General features: G+C 59.3%; 6 protein-coding genes across 6 annotated transcripts; all 6 read right to left on the bottom strand.

The window, feature by feature from the left end:
- Window positions 1-1696: 1696 nt before the first annotated feature.
- On the bottom strand, window positions 1697-5179 carry LMXM_24_0670 (putative protein kinase; the record flags this gene model as incomplete). The annotated part of the gene is made up of 1 exon (XM_003875830.1): window positions 1697-5179. One exon carries the CDS (start codon window positions 5177-5179, stop codon window positions 1697-1699), a length of 3483 nt encoding a protein of 1160 aa, XP_003875879.1.
- A 917-nt stretch (window positions 5180-6096) lies between these two features.
- LMXM_24_0660 (conserved hypothetical protein) lies at window positions 6097-8388 on the bottom strand (the record flags this gene model as incomplete). Its single annotated transcript, XM_003875829.1, has 1 exon — window positions 6097-8388. The coding sequence occupies one exon, from the start codon at window positions 8386-8388 to the stop codon at window positions 6097-6099; it is 2292 nt and encodes a 763-aa protein (XP_003875878.1).
- A 937-nt stretch (window positions 8389-9325) lies between these two features.
- On the bottom strand, window positions 9326-12232 carry LMXM_24_0650 (conserved hypothetical protein; the record flags this gene model as incomplete). The annotated part of the gene is made up of 1 exon (XM_003875828.1): window positions 9326-12232. The coding sequence occupies one exon, from the start codon at window positions 12230-12232 to the stop codon at window positions 9326-9328; it is 2907 nt and encodes a 968-aa protein (XP_003875877.1).
- A 2523-nt stretch (window positions 12233-14755) lies between these two features.
- Window positions 14756-16489, bottom strand: LMXM_24_0640 (putative MCAK-like kinesin; the record flags this gene model as incomplete). The annotated part of the gene is made up of 1 exon (XM_003875827.1): window positions 14756-16489. The coding sequence occupies one exon, from the start codon at window positions 16487-16489 to the stop codon at window positions 14756-14758; it is 1734 nt and encodes a 577-aa protein (XP_003875876.1).
- Window positions 16490-18467: 1978 nt separating this feature from the next.
- On the bottom strand, window positions 18468-18788 carry LMXM_24_0630 (putative ATPase subunit 9; the record flags this gene model as incomplete). Its single annotated transcript, XM_003875826.1, has 1 exon — window positions 18468-18788. The coding sequence occupies one exon, from the start codon at window positions 18786-18788 to the stop codon at window positions 18468-18470; it is 321 nt and encodes a 106-aa protein (XP_003875875.1).
- A 1234-nt stretch (window positions 18789-20022) lies between these two features.
- On the bottom strand, window positions 20023-22446 carry LMXM_24_0620 (cysteine peptidase, Clan CA, family C19,putative; the record flags this gene model as incomplete). The annotated part of the gene is made up of 1 exon (XM_003875825.1): window positions 20023-22446. The coding sequence occupies one exon, from the start codon at window positions 22444-22446 to the stop codon at window positions 20023-20025; it is 2424 nt and encodes an 807-aa protein (XP_003875874.1).
- Window positions 22447-23084: the final 638 nt, after the last annotated feature.

The raw sequence follows: 23084 nt of genomic DNA, 5'->3' as shown, positions 1-23084 counted from the left end.
CCTCCTTCAGAGCGTCCATGTAGTTTGTCAGGAACTACCCGGGGCGCACGTTCGCTCAGGGGGAAGTCGAATGAAGGGAGGAGGGGGGTGGTGGTGGCGGCACCACTGGAGCGGAGGGATGATGGACTAGTGGGAGGTAGGAGGAGGTAGGAGGAGGGAGGGTAGACAAGTATAGAAAGCCCCCTCCCCCCTCCCCCAAAGGAACGCGCCTGCGCGCTCGTTGGTTCGGCAGATGCGGCCGAACAACGCAAAGGATGGAGTGGGTGGGTGGGCGTTTCCTCGCTCTCTTTGTGGCGTACATGACAAGATGTAGGAACAAGGAGAACGTTACCGAAGAACCGAACGACCCGGTGGGTGGCCGACACACACACGTACACACCAGCACGTTTATTGTATGTACTGTGAATGGGCCACGGCAGCACCAGACGGTGATGCAGGGAGAAGAATATAGGAGGATACACGGAGACGAAGGAGAGGAAGCGTGGGAATGTGTGTGTGTGGGGGGGGGGAGGGCATGGTACGCCGAGGGAGGAGGAGAGCAATGTGGCCCGGCGACATAAAATAGGGTCACACGTGCGGCCGCAAGAGGGGGACTGCGAGGCACACAACAAACGAGGAAACGCAACGAAACCGTGCACGTGTGCCACCATCTATGAAAAGAGGACGAGAGGGAGGTGAACAAAGCGAGCCACCATCACCATCACCGTCATTACCACCACTGCAGCTACAAAGCAAAGGTGAAGGGAGGGTGGGGAGGGGTGCTGTAAAGGGTGAACGTAAGGAAATAAGCGAACAACACACGCACACCGAAAAGGAGGTATGCGGCAGCGTGACGGGAAGCATCGAAGGGCGCATGAGACACACACACACGTACACCCCCCCTCCCCACTACCACCACCACCACTACACACCCACGAGGAGAGAGAGACGGTGGGAGCGAGAGCAGCACATGGGACGAGGAGAGCGTGCGGCTACGAGCGTGTAGTATGTTTGGTAAAGGGAAGAGAAGAGGGAGGATGGAGGCCTGCGGCGTGTGCATGTGCGTGCTTGTGTGTGTGTGTGTGTGTGTGTGCACGTTTTGGCGCCCATGTGACACAACGATTGAAGACGGCAAGACGCGAGCACGGAATGGCAGACGTGAATGAATACTGCGACGCTAGTAGTGGTGTCGCTTGGGTAGCCGCGCGCGAGTGTGCAGGTGTCTAGAGAAAAGAGTGTGATACAAAAGAGGAGGGTCGACGTTGGCCGCTCGGAGGAAATACGCCAGAGGAAGAGCTCCACCGCCAGAGCCGCGCCTTCAAAGCTCTCTCCCTCCCTCACCCATCCGCCACCGTGAAAACCAGCGTATCGGGCAAGAAAAAAAGCTTGCACTGCCTGTACGTGTGTGTGTGTGTGTGTGCATCTAACAGAAGGGAGGAGGGTGAAGTAAAAGCAGGCCGCAACGGAAGGACGAAGACAGCACGACGGGAGCTCGACACGGTGTGTCCGCCGCACATGCTTGGGTACGGGGGGAGCACAAACACAAGCACACGACAAGAGAAGGGGAGAGACAGAGAGCCCGGCAGACGTCTCATCTGCATAGAGCGGAAGTGAGCCATCAGCCGTGCGAAGCAGTGCCATTGGAGCAGAGCCGTCCAAAACGCATCCTCCAGAAGCCGTGCGGGTGTGGAGATGGGTGGGGACATGGCACTGGATGTCACACAACCCGCGCGCTCTGCCGCACCGCGGCTACGTCTTCACTGTTCATAGCCTCCTCGCGCGCCCGCTTCATGGACTCACGCCGTTTGCTTTGCGGGGTCTCGATGCGATCACACTCGTGACCCTTCACTGACCGGCGGTGGCTGTCGAGGCTGGCAGAGCTCAACTGGAGCAAAGGAGCATCGCAAGGTTGCGAGAGAGGCGATGGGGAGTCATGCACGGGCAGCGGCGTATGTGGCCCCCCCGTGGAAGGCACCGCCCACGATGCACACACAGCAGTGACATCAGGCCTTGGGGAGGCCTCGTTCGCCACTGCGGGGTGGCTGAAGCCGTCACAGTTGATCGACACAGCAATCTCCGGCGCAGGGTCGCTTGACGACGGGGTGCAGTGAAGCTGGGAAGAGTGAGCACACGCAACCAGCGAGCTCAGCGGCGACGCGGCCGCGCAGCGCAAAGTCGGTGCGGCGCCACTACCAGATCCTGTCAAGCCAACGCTCGTGCAGACTTTGTGCGCCAGGTGAATCACAGACGCATTAACATCCTGATTGCACAAAAATGGAGTGGCGCTGAGAATATCGTCGCTGCCGTGCACACAAGACGTGAGGGCACCCTGTGGCTGCGAGCTACCCCACTGGTTGCCGTTCTTATGACCAGTGTGCCCCGTCCGCAGCGCAGACGTAGGGCAAGAGAAGCGCTGCGTGCGTGGCGTCTCATGGAGCGCGCGGCTGGTCGGCGTGAGTGCTCGTGACGTCGGTACGCAGAGCGATCGCGTTGCCGACTGACAGACGGTAGCCACTGAGAGCGGAATCGGCAGCGGCATAATACGCGAACTCGACGCGTCTCTGCCGCCAGTGGAAGCGAGGCTGGTCGTTGGCCGCTGCCGTTGGCTGCTGCACGATGCATCTGGTCGCTCAGCTACAGAGGCAGTAGTCACACCTGTCGTCAGCGCGACAGCGGAGCAGGTACGGCTGCTCGAACAACCGCCAGGTGGTGGCTCGAGGAGGTGCACATACCGGCGTACACTCGGCGAGTTTGGAGACTGCATGATGCCGGTCGCCGTAGTGCTGCTCGCATTCCACGACGGCTGGAGGCGCACCGAGTAGAGCATTGGTGCCACCGCTGCACTTGCTTCTGAGCCCCTGCTTACATCACGCGCCAGTGCCGGCATCAGCGCCGCCACCGCTTCACAGGCGCCGGCGCCGATGCTCTCCTGCACTGCTGGAGTCGTGGGTGGCATCCCGATCCACCCCAGACCTACGCCTGAGTCGTCCAAAAATAAACCGCTGCGGTCTGCCGCAACAGGCAACCCCGACGGCGACCGTGTGGCAACGCCGATGGGGCGAATCGGTGACGGCTGTGGTGAGCATTCTTCGACCGCCGGTCGCCCCACAGGAGCCGGGGACGTCAAGAGTGAGTTCAGGCAGCTCTGCTGACCGGCACTAGAGCCCCAGCTACGGCGGGCAAAGGGGTCCGTCTCTTCCGAAAAGCAAAGCGCGCGGCCCGAGAAGGCGGTTGGGCGCTGTCCGTGGTGCTGGTGCGGAGTACTGCAGCGTCCTGTATGGATGGCAGCCGTTGGGCCTGCAACGCCCACGGCGGCCGACGTAGATGTTCCATTGCCGCCGCACCGGCCTACCATAAGGTTCTCGCGCTCGAAGGACGAGTTGGCTCGCAGGTTGCTTGCCGTAAAAGTGCTGCCGCTTGCCAGCTGTAGAACAGGCTGCGCACGGCGCGGCAGGAAAGCAGTGGCCGGGTGCGGCACCAAGCACGCACTCGTGTCCGTTTCCGTACTGAAAAGCTGAGTAGCTGGGACGGGGCTGAGATCAAAGTCAACGTGCGAAGCACTGCGCTCTGTTCGAACACCTTTCACGCTTGAGTCACTGATGTTGAGGGCGCGTGAGACGGTGTTTCGGCTTGCAATGTCGACGGTTCGATGCATCGATCCCGAGAGGGATTGTGGCTGCGGCTGTGGATCATTTGCACTCGTGGATGAGGATGGCGTGCTGCCAACGGCAGCGTTGCTGAAGAACGCCACTGCTCTGCAACCGCTGCCACTCCGTACTCTGTTTTCCTTGTGCGGAAGCGGCTTCGCCAGCGGAGGCGCAGAGGGCCGCGCGGCGGGGCGAATTTCGCTCCAGTGCAGGTACGAACTCTCGCTCAGGAAAGAGGTTCCGGTGGTATCGGAGCAATGCTGCTGCGGCGGCGGCAGCTTCTTTGACGGTGTCTCCTTTTCTTGGTTCTCGCAATCCCCTTCACGCCTCCATAGTGTAGTGGTTGCTCCATCGCTCCAGTGATTCAGGTCTCGATGCTTGGATCCTGTGTGAGCAGCGGCCTCGCGCTCGGGTACAACGGTGAGGGCAGCGACTTCAGTGCCTGAAGCAGGTGGAGGCACAGGGCGGCCGCTCCCAGGAGGTTGCTGAGGTGCGCTTAGTCCTGAAGGAGCTGATTCCGTTGCCTTCAACGGTGTCCGAGAAATGCGACTAAAGCGAAGATCGGGAATGTGTGTGAAAGATGCGTACTTGAGCGTCAATGGGATCCCGATCACATACGGCAGACGATCGGTCGAGATTTGGCGCTCCGCGTCGGCACAGCGCAAGGCACTGTCGCGAATGGAAGCTAAAAACGAGTGGCACAGGGCCTCCTTCGCCGTGCAGCGCCGCGTCGGATCGAGACAGAGGAGGCGCTGCAACAAGTCCACAAATGCAGGCGACGCGGGGATTTCGTCGAAGAGTGCGGGGTGCTTGGTCGCCACCGGGAACGACTGAATGTCACTCCCCAAGGCATCTAAAATGCTCATGAGCACCTGCAGTTCACTGCTGCCCGGGAAAGGTCGCGTGCCGGTGACCATCTCGTATAGAGTGCAGCCTAGTCCCCAGAGGTCCGCAGCAGCAAAGTTCTCGGAGACGATACTGCGCTTGCCCATAAGTTGTTCCGGGGATTTGTAGTGAAGCGTTCCACGAGTGTCGAAAAAGGTCACGTTGTCGGCGCAACGAGTGCTGTGAGCCGCGCTGAAATCCCCCAATGCAGCTTTGACATACGATGCACTGTCGCTTGTGCTTCGGATGCCCGGCACAATTATATGGCTAGTTGCTTCATTACTCGTGCAACACGTTGGATTGCAAGCCGACCCGGTCGACGATTTTGGCCGTAGACGTGCGCTGAAGTCATCTCTTGAAAGGTAAATGCACGCCCATTCTTCTGGTTCTGTGAGACGCTTCAGCAAAATATTGCCTGGCTTGACGTCTCGGTGCGCTACAGCGTGAGAGTGCATCTCCTCAAGCGCGAGCAAGACAGAGTACGCAATGGCAGCACACACGCCCTCCTCGTGCAGGGTTGCGTTGCCTTCCCTCAACTCCCGTCCAACGTCGCTGTCCATCAACTCCATGGTAAAAAAGCTCGTGTTCTTCGACGTTGTGTAGCTGCCCAGAAATCGAACAATCTGTGGATGAGGCCCAAGATAATTCAAAACTGATACTTCGTCCATCACTGGTGGGACCACCCCCTGCCTTGTGGCGTCGTCAGAAGAATTTTCTGCGCTGCGGTTTCCGTGCTGCTGGGAAAGAGCTGCGGTTTGCGAAACGCTTTCCTCTCCGAGATCCAGTTCCCTTCGCTGAGACACAGGTACACAGTCACCAGCTTCTAGCTGCTGCAACCAGCTTTCGCCTCTGCAGACGAAGTGACTACCAAGTGACGAGACAAGCGTGTCTTGAGACAGGTGGCTTCTTGTCCGCTGCGATGACTGCGAAAGCCCCGAACTTTTCGGAAGCGTGTAGCTCCCTGTAGACCCGTTAGCATTGTACCTACTATACTGCTTTTTGATGGCAACATACTTATCGGAGCCGCCAATACGACCTAGGAATACCTGGCCACTTCCACCTTTTCCCAAAAGGAGGTTGCACACCTCAAAAGGAAATACGCTAGTAGATTCATGGGTTTGAAGAATACCTGATGACTTCATCGACAATCTAGGTGAAAAGCTAAACAGTAATGGTATACAAGTCTTCTCTGCAATCTATATGGGGAAGAAAAAGAAGCTATATTCAGCATATCGTGCTTAGTGCAATAAACGGAGGGGTGACGAAGGACGGAAAAATGTATACATATCGGAGGAATAAGAGCATGATAAGAATCGCTTCAATTGAAACCGCCCGTTTTTTCGTCCTAGTTCCACGCAAAACAGCGAAGAAATACATGTGGGAAAAAGCACACGCTTTGTGCTACATGGACATACCTCGGGCATAGGAATATCTGCCAGAGCGTGAGCGGACTGTATGTGAGTACCGTGATGTTTTCTTGCTGAATCGCCCGGCATCTTGGTTCACAGAAAGCCCTGAAGTCTTTTTTTTCTGCACTCTGTTATTTGGTATCGCTTTAAATCAACATAGAAAGGCACCCAGGCTCTTATTGGATTGCTCTTGTAGTCTCTGAAGAGTGAAAACTATGGTATTGACCTCGGAAGACCACAGGAGCAGGATAGTGAATATCCAGCTCACTGCACAGAAGTGCAGCAACATTATCTGAGTTACCACTAGTGCGCCTAATGCAGCTCGGCTTTCGGCGCTTCAGGCACTCGAGAAATGCCGTGAAGCTTTCATCACGGAAGCAATTCGAAGCCATTGCTGCCGCAACCTCCCAATTCCAGATGTCTAAAAGCGGCATTTCGTTTGCGCGCTCTTTCTGAGGGAAAACCTGAGTGTTCTGCGACTGTAGAGGAAACCATGTGCACTCAATGATCGAGTCACGGGCAGTGCGGTCCAAAAAAACAGCTGTCATCAGTGCATTCAAGCGAGGGTTTGAGTGCGGCTCCGTCAGTGTTGTCCACAAAGCAAGCTGCTTGCTCCGCGAAGGTCCCTGTAATACTGCCTCTCCGTCTTTATTTCCCTGGAGCCGACACATCTGCGCAAGATAGGAGGCAATATTGACGGCGATACCGCAACGGTCTGCCCTCACTTTTGTCGGGGTAACCTCTGCGTCTGAACACAATCGCACCAGATTCAGTGCCCATGCTTTCTGCGCCGCATCATTGCTAAAAATACGTGAAAGTGCTTCATTCACGGCTGCAAAAGGGACGCCGCATTCGAGTGCACCGACGCAAACGGGAACGCAGTACATCACAGTAACGTGGTGAGAAGCGGAGGCGGCTGCGCGCAGCAATGCAAGAGATCGGTAACCCATCCAACTCCGACTATACTTCTTCGCGCACGCCTCACGCATTGCGTGACTCACCGCAACTACAGCAAATTCCACTGCCATTGCATTTTTCTTGAAGTGCGCCGCAGTCACAGAACATTCAACAGATAGATGATTCCATATTACTCGCGCAGCGTCAGCGTAACGGCCGGCACGGCAGAGCCGAAAAAGAAGTGCCGTACAGATCTTACAGAGCGTCGGGTCAACCGTATTCTTAGAGTGAAAAGACTGCAGGTAAACGCACACCGTAGTAAAAGGTGATATTTTCAATGCCAAAAAAAGGTGACGTTTCTTCAGTAAATTCGCGGCGGCATGACGGCGGACGCTGGGCTGTAAATTGCGGAGAAGTCCTAAAATGTTCCCTCGAGCAGCCCTGAGGGAACGGCTGTCGCCGGTGATTGCGGGTTTTGCAGGGCCACAGATCAGAGCAATGAGTAAACACTTCGCCTCAACAGCTTGCAGTGTTTTCGAGCTAGCAAGCAGTCGACTCATAATGCAACTCCATTCTGAGCACTGACCCATCTTGTCGGAGCTGGGTTGAAAAAGGCCACACGAAACCCAGTTTTTCTGAATGTAACGCGCCTCTGCAGCGCTGAGAGCGAGGATGTCTAAAGTCGTGTAGTGGGAGGGGTGCAGAAGCTTGGGGGGCAAGTCGGGGCAGACTTGCTCGGTAAGCTTTGCATCGAGCAGCCTTTCGGCTGCCCACGACTCAAGCAAACGGTACAGCTGGTACGGAAGGTGGGCTGTCGCAGCTGTACTGACGCTGACACTGGCACACTTGTCCAAAATGACTAGCTTTTCCAACACAGAAATTCCTTCTCGACCATCGAGTCGGCATGCGGCTTCGGCTGCGCAGACAAGGATGTCTGCGGTTGCCGTCGAGCCGAGGAGCGCAAAGAGCTTGTATTGAATGAATGGCGGGCAGGCATTGCTGTGTGCTAGCGATACAGCTTGCAAGGCTGATTTGTGCGCCAACTGCTGTTCGTGCAGGGCTGCACTTAGAATATCGATAAGCGCCTTCAGCGTCAAGGCATCTTTCACTTCTTCCAAGGTGCTAATTGTTCTGAGAAGTTCACGCTTCACCTTCTTGCGAGCCACTCTCAGGTGTTTGGGCTTCTGGTACTTCCAGAAGGTTGTCAGCCTTAGTGCGTTTTGAACTTCTCCCGCTTTGATCAAGACACAAAAGGCTTCCTGGGCATAGAGAAAGGGAAACCCCTCTGCACTTCGTAAGAGAGTATCGCTCTCGTCGGTGATGCGCACTGCTGGTGTCAATGTTGAGAGAGAGGAGTAGAGCGTACTGCTCTGAAGGTGTGTGAGGTAGTCATTTCGTGAATCACGAAGAGCGTCTGATTTAGCGGAAAACAGCGGGGCCGTACTCTCTCTGGAATAGGCGCGTGAAATGCTGAGATCTGTGGCCACCGTTTTTTGCAGCTTATTCAGCCCGGGGAGTGCGGCCTTCTTGGCGGCGCGGTTGCTTATTTCAATGAGAGTGTTTTTCCACATTTTACTGACTGTGGAATGTCCGTGATGAGAAGAGACGGAAAGCAGGCAGAAATTGGAGAGAGCATCCACACATGGCGTGGTTTCGAATTCCTTTGAGAATTTATGGAAGACTCACTCGCGGACGAAGAGCTGAGGCCACCGCATGCTCCAGCTAGGGGGGGGGTGCGGTGCTGCGCTTTCATCCTTCGGCCGAAATACGTTTCTGTTGGTCTTTTCCTCCTTCGGCCCCTTGTGTTTAGGGTAGGGGTAAGGGTTTGGATGAAACGTTCCTTGGGTTGCTCGCGGCGGGCTCCGCCCCGGCCTTTGGGTGCGTGGCCAGGTGTTGGTGATCTTTTGGTGGGGCAGGGACGGGGGTGGGGCGGGGCCGGGGCCCCGGGGGCCGGTGGCGGCTGCGGGAGGGGGGGGGCCTCTGCCCCGGTTGCCAAGACCCCGGTGGGTTTTGGGAAGAGGGGGGGGGGGTTGGGTTTTGAAGCCGGGATAACCGGGCAGGCGGGTTGCTGAGCGGTGGCGGTCGCTGCGGCAGCGAGGCGCCGGGGTAACTTGAGCGCTTTTCATCGGCTTCTTTGCACGCTTTTCGGTGCTTGGATGGCCTTGGGGTTGCTGTTTTCTTTTTTTTTACTCTCCGGGCTGATGGGGGAGGGAAGAGCCGCAGAACATACAGGCCACTGGCATCGGGCAAACGCGGGCCTGTGCGGGGGGAAAAGGGGGGGGGGAAACGCGCCCAGCCCACTAGGCAGCGGCCGGGCAGCGTAGAAACTAAAGTGGCGAGTTCATCTACGAGATGCGTGTTTTCTTTTCTCTGAGATCATCATAGCGAAATAAAGATACGACGCCGTCACCGCGCAGGACATGGGGAGGAAAAGCAGACAGTGCAGCGAACAAACGGATGCGCATGCACGCTACACATCGAAAAGGGTGGTTGATTGCTAAACGCCCATCAATGAGTGTCACATGGAGGTGGGGTAGGGGGCTCGTTGGCTTCCGGCGCTGGGATGCTCTCCGAAGGCGTCGGGCTCAAGCGTGACGGATCCACCAGCTCGGTGTTCAGGCTAGACTGCGCAGTCAGAGAGGCTTCACTGTGGTCGCTGGATGCGTTCTCGCCGGTTCGATCGTCACCCGTCGCAGTGTCCTCGCGGAGCAGCGATGACGGTCCACACGAGCATAGTACCATCGGCGCGTGTGCCGTCTTGTCGGTCGTCGACGGCGTACCAGCTTCCCCTGCTGTTCGACTGTGGCGACTGCTGCTGCGGCGCACTGGCGGCTCCGCCTCATCGCTGTCCAAGTCCAGCCGGAGCGCGGGTGCGACATTCTCATCGTTGCCGCGCTGCCTTACTGCAAAGGGGATGGGTCTCCGGCACCGCTCCCTTGGCGGGGGCGGGGAGTCGCTCATCGCGGCCGATGAGCTGGCGCGCCGGCGCTGATGCGCCGCGGCAGGCGAGCACCCCGTTGTCACAGCCCCACTACTGGTGATGATGTTGGGTCGCTCCGGTGTCACAAAGGAGGGCGGGAACCGGGGCCCTGGACTGCACATGGGCTGCGACGCTGTTGTTGCCGGACCCAGATTTGGCGGGCTCATAGGCGAAGGAACACCGCCTTGCGCCGACGACGTCTCGCTGCGCGACAGGCGCCGCTCAGGAGACTGTGGCAGCAGCTCCGTTGCGGACGCTGGCGGGTCGCCGCCCAGATGCGGCATGTGGGGCGTGTTCTGCGGCGCAGCCGTTGTTGGGGTCGGTGTGGTGCCGTTCGAGTCCTGCACCTCGTTCGATACAGCGTCATGTCCGCTGTCCTTGTCTTCCAACGCAACAGGCGTAAAGTGGTGCGACGAAGGAGAGGCTGAAGCGGACAGGAGCGCGTGCGTGTGGTCCCTCTCCTGCCTCGATGCCAGTGTTGAATCTGCGGCAGGATCGACAGCGCCGCTATCAGCAGGTACGGAGACCGCCTTCTCGTCATGGGCCTCAGGCTGTAGATGCGAGGAGGATGAGGACGGCGTCGAACTTGCCGACGGGGTGGGGAGGTACTTGTGGACCGCATTTCCGGTGCCAGTTTTGCCCGAGAGGCCACATTGGTTCTTGAGAAGTCTCCACACCGAGCTGTCCTTGTGCTTGATGCCCGCCGCTGATGCTGCTGCGGTGGCGGATGGGAGGGGTGCACCGTAGACCAGCGCACCGGTGATGTCGCTGAATTCGTTACCAGGCTCCCGTTTTGGCTTCTGCTCTTTGGTTGCGCTGCTGCTGGTGGTGGTCTGTGTTCTGTGGTTATGCTTGGCTGACGCGAAGTCGCCGCTCGAGTTGTTGCTCGCCTCGCTTGACATATTCGCGACGCCAGTGGTGACGTCGCGCTCGCCTGCCATCATGTTGCTGCTGCGCCGGGTGGCTTCCTCGGCTGGTGGTTTCGGTGAGGTGGGCAACAAAGTCGTGATGCAGCCGACCGGCATTGCATTCGACGTCGCTAGGAACGAAGAGGGCGGCTGTGCTGAGGAGTCGCCGTGGTCAGACAGCTCCACGCTCATCGACTCCATAGATGAGTTGCGCACCGTGCACAGCGGCTTCTCCAAGGATGCTTCTGCACCCTCCTCCCTCGAGTCGCTTTCGACATGATGCTGCTGCTCGAAACTTGCGCCTCGCCGCCGGTTGGTAGTGCTGCCCGACGGCGTCGCCTTTCGAGGATTGGCGGTGCCGCGATTGGGGGAGCTGATCGTCGGCAGGTGCGACATGACGGGAGGCGACGGCTCCTCGCTCGTTTCGCTTTGGAGGACGTTCTCCACGTCCATTTCGATCTCCGAGGCCTGTGACGACCCGGTTGGTGCTGCGCTGCACGACTGGCTTGCCGAAACCCGCATGCGCGGCAGCACCACACGGTCCTCCCCGCCGCTGCTGAAGGTAATGCCAAGCGACGGCGGCGCCGGACTGTGGCCAGACGTGGACTTGGTTGCGCGTTGAGACATGGCCGACTTGCAAGCGGACTCACGCCGAGAGGACGGGGTTACTGAGGGCTGCTCCTCGATGGCCATTATGTGCGTGATGCTGCCCTTCTCGTCCGTGCTGCAGTACGTCTCGCGCCGGGTGATGGGCGGGCACACCCTTCCGGTGTCGGCCATCTCGTAGCCTGGCGGCGGCACAATGCCACACTCGGCGCTGCAGTGGGAGCTGCCGCCATCAACAGCTACCGCTGATGCCGAGACACTATGCCCGCCTTGGCTGGCCACAGACAGCGGCTTTCTTTCGTCGATGTACCGCAGCGGCTGGCAGATGCTGGGGTGCAGGTACCACTCGTGTGGCACCACCGATGTGGGCACCTCGCTGATGTTTGACGCCGGCGTCGGTGGCGCAGCGGCCTTGGGCGGTTCGTCGTCCATCATATGCTGCACCTTCGTCGCCAGCCGGCGTGGGATGACGCGGTCGCCGACGCGCGCGGCGCGGTTGCACCATGACGGCACCTGCAGCTTCTCTGTGGTGCTCAGGAGATCGCAGAAGGCCTGGGCAAAGTGATTGCAGTTGTGGTGCAGGATGTGGTAGTCGCTGCTGCGCCACTCGTTCTCCAGCCGGTGCAGGATGGTGTCCACCTGCATGGGCGACCGAGTGGTGTGACCGATGCGGATGGTACGGTAAAGGGTGCCAGCAGCTTGCCCAGGATGCACGCAGAACAGCCCGGAGGCGTTGGGGTTGTCCACCACCTCGCCGTAGCCCCACTCGATGCCGTACACGACAACGCCTGTGTGGAAGACACCCATGCCCATCTTGGACAGCCTCTTGTTGCTCTCGATCAGGCTGTAAACGTTGAGGGTAACGGGTACCTGCACCTCCGTGCGGCGCAGACGTGGGCTGTGGCCGCGCGAGAGGCCCATTGCCTCCAGGCTGCGCAACTGCGCCGCATCCTTGGAGGTGACACTGGAGGTGCCATCCGCCCCACAGCACCACAAGGCCATGTGTAGGTGCGAGATTCCGTGTATGCGTGTGTATATCACTGTGCTATGCGCGTCGCTGATTATGGGAGCCGACGCCAGGCCGCACGCACACGCCTGCGCAACCGAGAAAGGTCTATTGAAGGCAAGTCTTGTAACACGCAACAGGGAGTGAACGAGGAGGAGAGGAGGGGCTGCCGCACGCAGACGACGACGACGACGACAGCGGCAGAAACAGAAGGGGATAAGCGCTAAAGGCGGAGGCTACGCGAATAGGAGAGCAGAGAAACGAGAGAGAGCATCACACACCCGTGACGGCCACAAGGCGGCGGAGTGCGGGGGAGGGGGGGCGGGTGGCGGACCACAGAACCAGCCAAGCGTTACGAAGGCGTGTCGTCGCGATGATGGTGAGACGCCGCCAACCCAACAGCGATAGTCGAAAACGCGCTCACACGAACCGGCGACACACGCACACACGAAAAGAGAGAGCACAGCGAGCGAAATAGGGCAGGGAGCGAGAGCGACGTGTGGATGATGTGTGGGCGTGATGATGAGGGGTTCCGGGGAGCGCGCGAGGGAGGGAGGGGGGGGGTGTTGTTCCCGGTGAGAGCAACGGGTTGCGTTAGGTAGCGTTTCCTATGGTGACCAAAAGAAGACACTGCCGGTGGATGGCGAAGCGCCGGGGAGGTGGTGGTGGTGCACGAAGCGCGCACGGAGCGAAGCCATCGAGGGGGACAGAGAGGCATATTATGGGAAAGAGGGAGGACAGACGTGGTGCCACATTATTGGCGTGCACGCGTACGTGTCGGTTATCTGTGCCACAGCGGCGAGGGGGAGGTGAGGTGAGGGGAGGGGGGGGGAGCTGAAGAAGTGGTGGCGGATCATGCGATCCGGACACAGGCAAAGGGTAGTGCATGCGTGTATGTGCGTGCGCACAAGGAGAGCGAGGAGGGGTGGGAGCATGGATGGGTGGATGGAGTCGTTGCTGCAGCGGAGGGGGTGAGGCACCTTCAAGTCCACACCCTCCGCCGACCCTTAGACAGTATGCGCGTCTGCTCCGTTTCGCACCGTTGCACATCCTCCCCCCTTCCCGTCTCTCGCTCCTGCACAGCGCTTCCGCGTTTTCTGGTGTATGCCCCTCTTCCTCTAGCGATTTGTTACTTGCTTCGCTTCTGCCATTATCCACGTCGCTGCCTGGACTGCGGGTTTTTACATGGCACCATGGCGGTGTGTGTATGGGGTGGTGGGTGGGTGGGTGGGAGGGCAGGAGGGGACACAAGTGTACCCCGCACATACCGCACCCACCCAACACACACACACCCAACACACAAACACACACACACACACACACACACACACACACGATCCATCGCACATACACCCGCGCTCATCAACGCTGGGGTGCACATACCGGCGAATCACGTCTCCCCTGCCCCCTACCCCTCGACCTCCGGCACCACACCAACAACACAAGTAAGAAACAGCTGAGGAAGTCACAAAAGAAGGGAAGAGGAGCGCGCCGCGTACCGATTTCGCCGTGTCTCTCTCTTCCTCCGCAGGCGCTTGACACCCTTCCACCCTCTCCTCCACCCATCCCCAAGACCACCTGATAGCGCGGAAGGGCGGGACGAAGGGAGGGAGGGGAGAGAGAGAGGATGGCGTGGATCACGCTGGACGGTAGACGAGAGGGAGTACGATGATCGGTCGTGGGCGGGGAGGGGGGATAATAGCCAAAACGTAACGAACGAAAAAAAAAGAACGCAAGCGAGACGCTGTCTCGGGCGTCGGTTTGCCGGTCGACCACGCGCGTGTATGTGTTGGCGGCCAATGCGAGTGAGACCCACCCACCCACATACAGACTCAGAGAGGGGGGGGGGAGGTGAGGGGAAGAGGGGGACAAGGCGATTGCCGTGCTACAACGGAAGAGCACAAAAACCTACCTCCCTCCTCCCTCCCCCTCCCCCTCCCCCAAATAAAAGCGAGGGATGCGGACAAGGGTGCAGAGAATCCATCACCTTGGGGAATGTATGAAGGTGCGTTGCTCTCTGTGCGCTCACGTGAGGGTTGCCCTCTTGTTGTGCCATGTTTGACCGGTGACGGTGTTACTGTATGCGTGCGCGCGGGTGCACTGCGGTAAGATACATCGAGAGGAAAAAGCGGCACGCTAGAGCCAGGCACGCGACCACAGTCAGTCGAAAGGAGAAACAACACAGAAAGAGAAAGGGGCAATACCGGGATGGAGAGAGGGGGGGGGGCGTCGACACTGTGCATGCATGCGCGCTCGCGCGTGTATGTGTGTGTGCGTCAGAGGCGGAGAGAGGAAGGGAAAAGAGAAGAAACAAAGACGGGGGTATGTTATACCACGTCGGTGTTGCCTTGTGTGCTTCTTGTGTGTCCCCCTTCTTCCACTGTTGGCCCTCCTCCACACCTTCTCGCTCTCCGGTGCTCACCGCCCCAGTCCCATCATCATCGCCGCGCACTCACGCTTGAAGTGAGCGTCTTGGAGAGGTCCTCCTCATCGCGCAGCATCGACCCAATGCCGCTCAGCATCGCCAAGATCTCGTTCATGTCGTCCCGCTGCTTCATCAGCAGTACCTGAACCCGCGTCACGTACTCGTCAACTGAGTCAGATTCCTCAAAAGACTGGATCGCCGTGATCTCCTCCTTGATACCGGTCATCTTGGAGTCGATGTGCCGGCGGTGCAGTGCAATGAGCTTATCCTCCGCCTTTGCAATTTCCTCGACTACGTAGGCGTGCACTTTGCGCACCTGACGCTCCTCCTCCCGCTGCATCACACCACCGCCTTCCACAGCGCGCGGGGAGTTGCCGCAGTCGTCATCAATGTCGTCGTCTTCGTCGTCGGACTCCAGGGCGGCGATGTGGTTCTGCACAATCGTCGCGATTTTCGGGTCCTTCACCTTCACCACGCCTGCGACCGACGGGGGCGTGCCGCCGCTACGACCCACCGACGGCTGCCGACCGCGGGGCTTGGCGGCGTTCCGCGGCGCAGCACACGCCGCGACCCCGTCACTCTCTCCGCCGTAGCCGCCATTCTCGGACGGGGACATGTCAGGTGATGGGTCAGAGGCGAAGTCTGACACCCATTCTGGGCGGTTCTTCGCAGGAAGCGCCTCAAAGGGCTTTCGGCGCGGCGCAGCGGGCCGGCGTCCGGGCGGGCTGCCGGCCACTTGCTCAATCTTCGCACCACCACCGATGCCGCCGCTGCCAAGGTCCTTCACGCGCTGGGTGTAGCGCAACGTGTTGAGCGTGTTCACGCAGTGCTGCGAGGATGGTGAAATGGTGGAGATCATGGTGGTGCGGCTGTTGCCGGTGAAGGAGTCTCGCAGCACCTCCGTCAAGATAGACCCCCGAAATGGAACGTGGCTCTTGCCCATCCCGAGGGCCCGAATGCACTCTTTCAGGGCCAGGAGAGACTTGTTGATCTCCGCACCCTCCATTCGCGTCTTGCGGTCGCAGTCAAATGTGTCGGCGCCGCGCTCGTTACCCGCCAAGTCGATGAAGGAGATACGACCAATCGTCTTTGGCGCACGCCGTGCGTTGGCGCTCCGCGTTTCTCGCACCTCCACCTGCAGCACGGCGTGGGAGCGGCTACTCTCGGCGTTGGCGCTTGTCTGACCCGCCGCACGGTATGCACTGCCCGCCGTAATCACGTCGAAGATCTCCTGGATGTCCGTCACCTGATGCTCGCTGAGCCCGCAAATGTTGATCACCTTGTCCGCGTCCTCGCGAGCGAAAAGCCGCTTTCGGTTGTTGAGGAGATCAAATATTTTCCGGCCGTAAATTTCGTAGAAGGAGACGTAGACGACGGCATCGATACCGTTGGCACGTGCGAAGATCTCGCGCGCCGCGATGGCATACAGCCCCGGCTCTTTCTGCGAGCCCAGCATGGTGTACGTCTTGCCCGATCCGGTCTGCCCGTAGGCAAAGCACGTGGCGTTACCGTAGTTGAATACGGTGTCGATGAGTGGCAGACAGCAGCGCTGGTACACGCTGGCGTTGTTGCAGGTCTCCCCGAACACCTCATCGAAAGTAAAGGTGTGCCGGTCCGTGTAGGGCGAGAGGTCGTACTTTATCTTCGGCTCATTCACGATGCACCGCGGTGTTGGCGTCTCGACGATGTCCAGCTCCGGGTCCGCGATGGGACGCTTGCGCACCGCCACACAGATACGGCTGCTCATGATATCGACGCAAGGGCCTGATGGCAAGCGTTTTCTTTGGTGTAGTGGTGGTGGAGGATCGAGCAGCGAGAAAGACAAAGGGTGGAGTGGGGTGGGGGAAGATGGGGAGTGAATGGGGCTAATAATAATAACAGAGCCGCACACTTGGCCGTACGGGGCGTATAAGCCTGGTATATGGGCGCGTGTGTGTATGCGCGTGCGTAAGAGGCGCTCAGTATCGATAATATATATATATATGTGGGAGTGAGATGGGGAGGGAGGGAGGGAGGGAGGGGGTGGAGGCGAGGCGCAAGTCTACTCGCTATGCGTGCGCGCGCTTTCTCTCGCTCTCTCGCTCTGCCCCTTTCTTTCCGCGATCGTGTGTGTCTCCCCGTCTGTGTTCCCTTTTCTAAAGCCCTTCGGTGGGATGTGTGGGACGTGTACTCTAAAACGAAGAGAAGGGATTTGCTTCTCGTTGTGGGAGAGGGGAGGGGAGGGGAGGGGGGGGGGGAACAGCGAACCGATGATGGCCGTTGTGTGTGTGCGTGTGTGTGCCTGTGTGTGTGTGCACGAAGATGAGGTGCCGACACCAACACGGCTGTTACTATCGTGTGAAGATCAAGGCTGCCCACTCGAACAACGAAGCGTTGACCACTCCAGCTTGAGGCTCTGCGCGAACAGCGGCCCACACGCGAAGAGGGACGGGAGTGGGGTCGGGGGTTCGGAGAGAGGGAAGAGGAAGAGGCCCATGTGGTAGCGGACGCAGAGGTGGCGGAGGGAAAATGGCCGACTTGTCCACAGGAGACCTTCGGCAGTGCCGGTGTCATGAGCTGATTGTTTTGTGCACTGTCCTGCGAAGCCCGTCGCACCGGTGCCTCTATGTATGTATGTGTGTGTGTGTAATGTGCCGTCGTTCGGCCAGCCAGCGACATCATTACGTGATTACACCCACACATGCACACACAGAGAGACACTCGGCAATACCAAGGAGAAGCCAAATACATGATTACTTCATCCTGTGAGGGCATTGTCTGGTCCAGTGCGCCATGAGGCGGCGATGAGTAGGAGTGGAAGGGGTGCGGCTTCCTCCCCCCGCTCCCCCAACCTTCAACGTTTCGCCTTTACGGTCTATTCGGTGCGAGCGCGCTTCCAGCTGCGATCTTGCGCCGGCTCTGTCCTCCGAGTTTTCGTCTTGGCGGGTCCCTTGCTTACATGTGTTACATTATTGGCGAACTTTGTAAGCACTCGTGCGCACACCTCTCCTGCAGTGCCGCGATGCTCACGGAAGAGGCGAGGGAGCGTGGGGGAGGAAGAGAGCGATGCTTACAGTCAAAGAGATACCAAACCGTACCCACGACGCAACATGAAAAAGTGTGTGTGTGTGCGTTGGTGGTGGTGACGCCTGGAGAAGCATTGCCACGGTCCCAGATGCCTGAAGGACACACCGATACACACCCACCCACCCACCCACACACATACACACACACACCTCCCTCTGCTCGCCCCTCCTCGCAACCTTCGTTATGCACCAGGGAGGCACTTCCTCTACAGCTACTTGAAAGAAGAAAACAAACATCATGCACACACACGCGCAATACACAGGTATGTGCGGCAAACACGGAATGATGGAGCTGCACATGCGCATGTGCGTGTGTGCCATGGGTTAAACAGGCGTGGCACCCTTCATGGCCAAGGATGGGAGGACGGATGCATGGTTAGGTAGGCGGAGGGGTAGGTGGATGGGTGCGATAGGGAGGTAGCGATGTATAATGGAGAAGCGGGCGGCCACCGCCTCCTCTACCGTTCTTCAGCCCTGTTTTGCCACCCATACGCATATACATATGCATATATATGCACTCGGGAAGATACCACACGTCCTCCTCTCCTCTTCCACCTCCCTCTTGACTTCATTACAGCCGCAACTCGGAACCGCCGAGGAATCATAACGGTCGTCGAGAGATTCAGGCGGACACAAAGGCCGCCGCAGACGTCAACAACTCTACGAGAAGAGCATGAGGAAGGCGAGCATCAGCGCGAACAGACCAATGGCCTCCGTCAGGGCGAAGCCGAGAATGGCGTAGTTGAAGAGCATCTTGGTCAGGTTGGGCTGACGAGCGCAGCCCATCAGCAAGCAGCCAAAGATGGTACCGATACCCAAGCCGACGCCACCGAGGGCGATGGCGGCGAGACCGGTGCCGATGTAGTGCATGCCATGGACAGAGAGGGTGACAGTGGAGGCCTGGCGAGGGGCAACCACGAGCGCGCTGGAGGCAGCCGCCGCGCGACGGGCGACGGGCTGAGCGATGGCACGGCGCATCATCATCAACGGTTATGGTTTTAGTTGGGGGGGGGGGGTATTGATGAGCAAGTGGCACGCGAGCAAGAGCTAAAGGCGGAGAGAGAGCTGCGAGCCGAAGGGGAGCGGGTATGATGCGGCGTAGAGCCTAATCAACTGTGGGGTGGCGAGCGCAGAGCATTGGCGTGCGTGTGCGCATGTGTGGTGAAGTTTTTGATGCGCCACGCATGGGTTTCGAGGAGGAGAGGCGAGTAGCCAAGGGCGTGGAGAAGGGGAAGGGGTGTAAGGGAAAGACGCAAGCAATAACAAGCAGCTTCGGACTACTTTCCGTCCACGAGGAAGGGTGGGAGTGGGGAACTGGGGAGCCCTGCAACAGAGGCGGTCTGCGCCAACGCAGAGGCGGCGATACGAACATGCTTCACTCCCCCTTGATGTCTTTCGTTTTCTTGCCTGCCATCGTTGGTGCCTGAGGCATGTTACAGCGCTTGCGAGTAGGCAAGTCGAAGAGAAAACAAAAGAAGGCGCGGAAGAGAGAAGAGGACGAGGGGGGAGGGGTGCACCTACCGTGGCAGCCAAAATATTGGGTGTGCCAGCGTCTGCGGCCGCGTGCTGCCGGCAGAGATGCTGCTCATATTTATCATGCGGTTTATCCTCTCTCACTGCTTCCCAGGCTCTGAGTAAGCGTGCGCGGTGTCCCGCAACGGTGGTCGGATGATGCGCGCGGTGCGGGCTGGCGCAAAAGAGCAACACATACACAGATCCTCTCACAAGGAAAGGGTGACGCACAAAGGGTTAGTGAAGGTGGATGGGACAGCTCATCCATGGACCCACCCACCCATCATCACGATGACACTTACTCTCAGGCGACGATGCACTACGAGTTACGACGGAGCGGGGGGCGGGGAGGGGCGGGTAACGCGTCGTCATCATCCTCTGCCGCCGTCGCCCCCTCTTACTGCCCACTTATACACACTGAACACACACAGAACACACGCGCGAAACAGAAAATCTCGTAAGAGCTTAATCGATGGAGGCCAAACACATGCACAGTCACACATGTGCGCACGGAGAGTGAGGTAGCGCGCATCATGTGGCGGCGATGACGGCGCCTCAGCAGCAGGTGGCCATATGCATGTATATTGGTCGGTAGAGGGAGGAGGAGGAGATGATCCTCACCAAAACGGCAGTCTCGCACACACACATACACACAGGCAGGCAGGCAGGCAGGCCCGTAGGTGCGCAATCAAAGAGGCTCTTCCTACCCCCGACGCCGCCGTCCACGCACGTCGAACATGCCTCGCGACACTTCCTGGAAGGGGTTGACGCCTTCAAACGGATCCGGCGCCTTCTCCTTCGACTTGACCTTCTTCACCTTGCCGCGATCCATCTCCATCTCCCACATGGGATCACGGATGCGCTGCTGGAACTTGGGTGCAGATGCCGGTCGCTGCACCGTCTCAGGGGTGTTGAGTATCTTGCGCTGATGCAGTGCTTGCACGGCGTTCCGGCCAACCCGAAGGTTTGGGCTCTCCCGCTGCTGCTGCGGCGCCGTTGTGTCGGCGGACGCACCACCGTTGGCGCCGTCCTTCAACACGCGCTTCATCGACTTAATGATGCCGCCATACAGTGACACCTTGGCCAACTTGAGCGGTGCCTCGCCGCTCGCCAGTGCGTCGTGCTCGTCACCTCGTCGTGAGGGTTGTGCCGCCACGCCTGCCTGGATGTGGCTGTCTTGCACTGCACATCCGTTCCGCTGTGTCAGCAGCCGGCGCACATATGCGCGGTCCTGGTTTTCATCGTCGCCGTCGCTGTCCGAGTCCGTTGGAAGCGCCTCTTGCATGCGCTTGAAGGTCTGCGCCCGGGCAGTCTTGTTCAACGACAAAGACGTGGGCTCGACGGCGTGGCCCTCTTCATCGTTGCCGCCAGAAGCGTCCGACAGGAGTTGCAGCTTCTCTGCAGCTGTCGTGGCCGAGGAGGAGCGACGCCCGTTTAAACTGCCTGCCTGCCGCTGCACAGCGCTTCGCTTCGCTAGGAGTACCTGCACCTCCGAATCGCTCAGCTCTCGCCCAACAGCACCGTCCTCTTTCACTGCCGTCCCCGCGCCGAGCTTGGAGGCGGCGGAGGAAGACGCAGAGGCCGGTGCGCTGTCGCGGACGTTGTGCTGCTGCTGACGGGGCGACTGCGTCTTCTCAGCAGCGACCGTGGGCTTGCGGGAGTAGAAGAGCATGTACACCTGTGCCTGTTGCAGCTGGTCCTCCGAAAGACGACTAACGTGGCTGTCGTTGAACTCGTACCACATGCCATTAGGGGCCTTGGCCAGGGTGTAGTAGTGGCCGTAGTCGATGGAACGTCCCTCGTGAACGCATACGGCGTTGAGCTCGTACTGGCAATCGGATCTCTTCGCTGTCGCTGGGGAGGACATACCATTGTGCGGCTGCAGGTGATTCTGCGGCGGCGGCGGCGACGATGACGGCGACGACAGTATGGTGCAGTAGCGGGTTATGTCCAGCTCCAGCGGGAACGGCACGTGCTTGTTAATCTTGTTGCCGGTGGGAGTAAAGCGCTTCACGTGGATGACGAGCACGGGTGGCGGGACGTGGATGCTTAGCTTCTTCTTCGCGCGCACGCCGACCTGGCGTGGGGACAGGTAGGAGCGGCCATCGAGTTCCTCGACCGCGCAGAACTTGTCAAGGCAGTGCTGCAGCGTGTGCCCCGCCAACTCCACCGAGAGAATCGTAAAGGGGTCGTAGGTATTGGAGCGCAGGATCTGAGGATCGAGGCCGTGCCGTGAGGCGCGCTGTGCCCGCTTCCCATCAGCTTGCTTTGCCTCCATCTTGAGATCCATTGCCTCCTGCTGCTTGCCGGCGCGCAGCAGCTGCTGAATCTCTTCCTGGCGCGACCACGTCACCTGTGAGAGCAGGTAGCCGCCGCAGATGCGGTGAAGCGCGGTGGTGTGCGCCACCCGTGGGTGCACCTTCTTGGAGCCGACGAGGCGGTGAAGCAGCGATTTCTGACACGAAAAGAGAAGTTGCACCGCAAACTCGTGCGCGTCGCTCTGCCGCCCAATGGAGAAGTGTTTTGAGAGCAGACGGAGGTTGCTCATGATCTGCCCAGGTCGGTACACACCGCTGCCGCTGGTTCGACCCTGCTGTGGCGCGGGCTGCATCTTGCGAAACGTCTCGGCAAGGGCGAAGGCAAAGTCGAAGGGGGCGCCAAGCTGGCTGTCTGCTGAACGGAACGTGTTCATGAAGTACTGTGCCACCGCCGGCGTATGAGCCAGCGCTTGCAGCACGCTGTTCGCGAAGCACGTGTTACCAAGGTTCATGAGCCCCAGCCCAACAGGCGTGATGGTCTGCCAGAGCAAGTGTAGGCTGCTGCGAAACTGCGCGTCGGAGCACAGCTGTGTCGCCTTGTCGACGCGCCGCGGGTCATCGTCGTCGTCGTCGCTGTCCGAGTATCCACGGGGCGCCGCTCCCTCGTCGCCGTCGCTGCCGTCGTGTTCGCCACCCTGCCGCTGCGTGCCCATTGCATTGCGGAGCTGACGCGTGTGCTGCGGGTTGAGGACAGTGGCGCTACGGGGGTATTCGACGACGTGCGGTTTCCGATAGCGCTCAAACTCGATCTTGCGGAACAAAATCTCCGTTCCCGCGAACCCGAGCGACCGATTATGCGCGACGTCCATGCCGTGTGTGGTGGCTGAGCGGCACGCAGCGTGTGTGGCGTTGAAGCTGCCGAAGAAGGCGGAGGCGGCAGAGGGAGGAGGGAGGGAGGAAGAGAGATCAGGAGCAAGAGCGCGGAGTCAGTGTTCAGCAGATAGCTTTCGAGGGCAACGGTCGAAAAGCGAACACCAGCCGCCCCTAACGGAAGCAGGAGGTCTGGGGAGGGGGTGGGTCGCGCGTACACAACCGTTTGCTGCCACCTCGTGCACTCGCCGCCCCTTGACGCGCATGGGCCATGAGAAACGCCCGCCACGCGTATACGATGAAAGGGGAGGTAGGAACAGAGAAATGGTGACGAGCAAGCGCATCAGCAGCAACAACAGACCCACGCCAACAGGAGAGCACTGCCAGGCCAGTCCCTCGCCAAGCGTAGCCCCTGTACATACATATACAGAGGCGCGCCAGGGCACAGCCGGCTACAGACCTGCCATGACCTCAGGCCACTTTTGTTTTCTGTGGGATGTGACCAGCAGAGATGGACCACAGGCGCCACGTACCACTTCTGCATCGTGTACCCGTTCATCTCCCCCCCTCTCACTCTGAGTGTACAACTACCACTCAGTGCGTGTTTATGTACGAGCCCCGTGCATGGAAGAGGGCG

This window comes from Leishmania mexicana, chromosome 24 (genome assembly GCF_000234665.1).
Source record: "Leishmania mexicana MHOM/GT/2001/U1103 complete genome, chromosome 24".
In the NCBI taxonomy this organism is placed as follows: Eukaryota; Euglenozoa; class Kinetoplastea; order Trypanosomatida; family Trypanosomatidae; genus Leishmania; species Leishmania mexicana.
The sequence above is the reverse complement of the archived record's forward strand: the minus strand, read 5'-3'. Positions and strand labels throughout refer to the sequence as shown.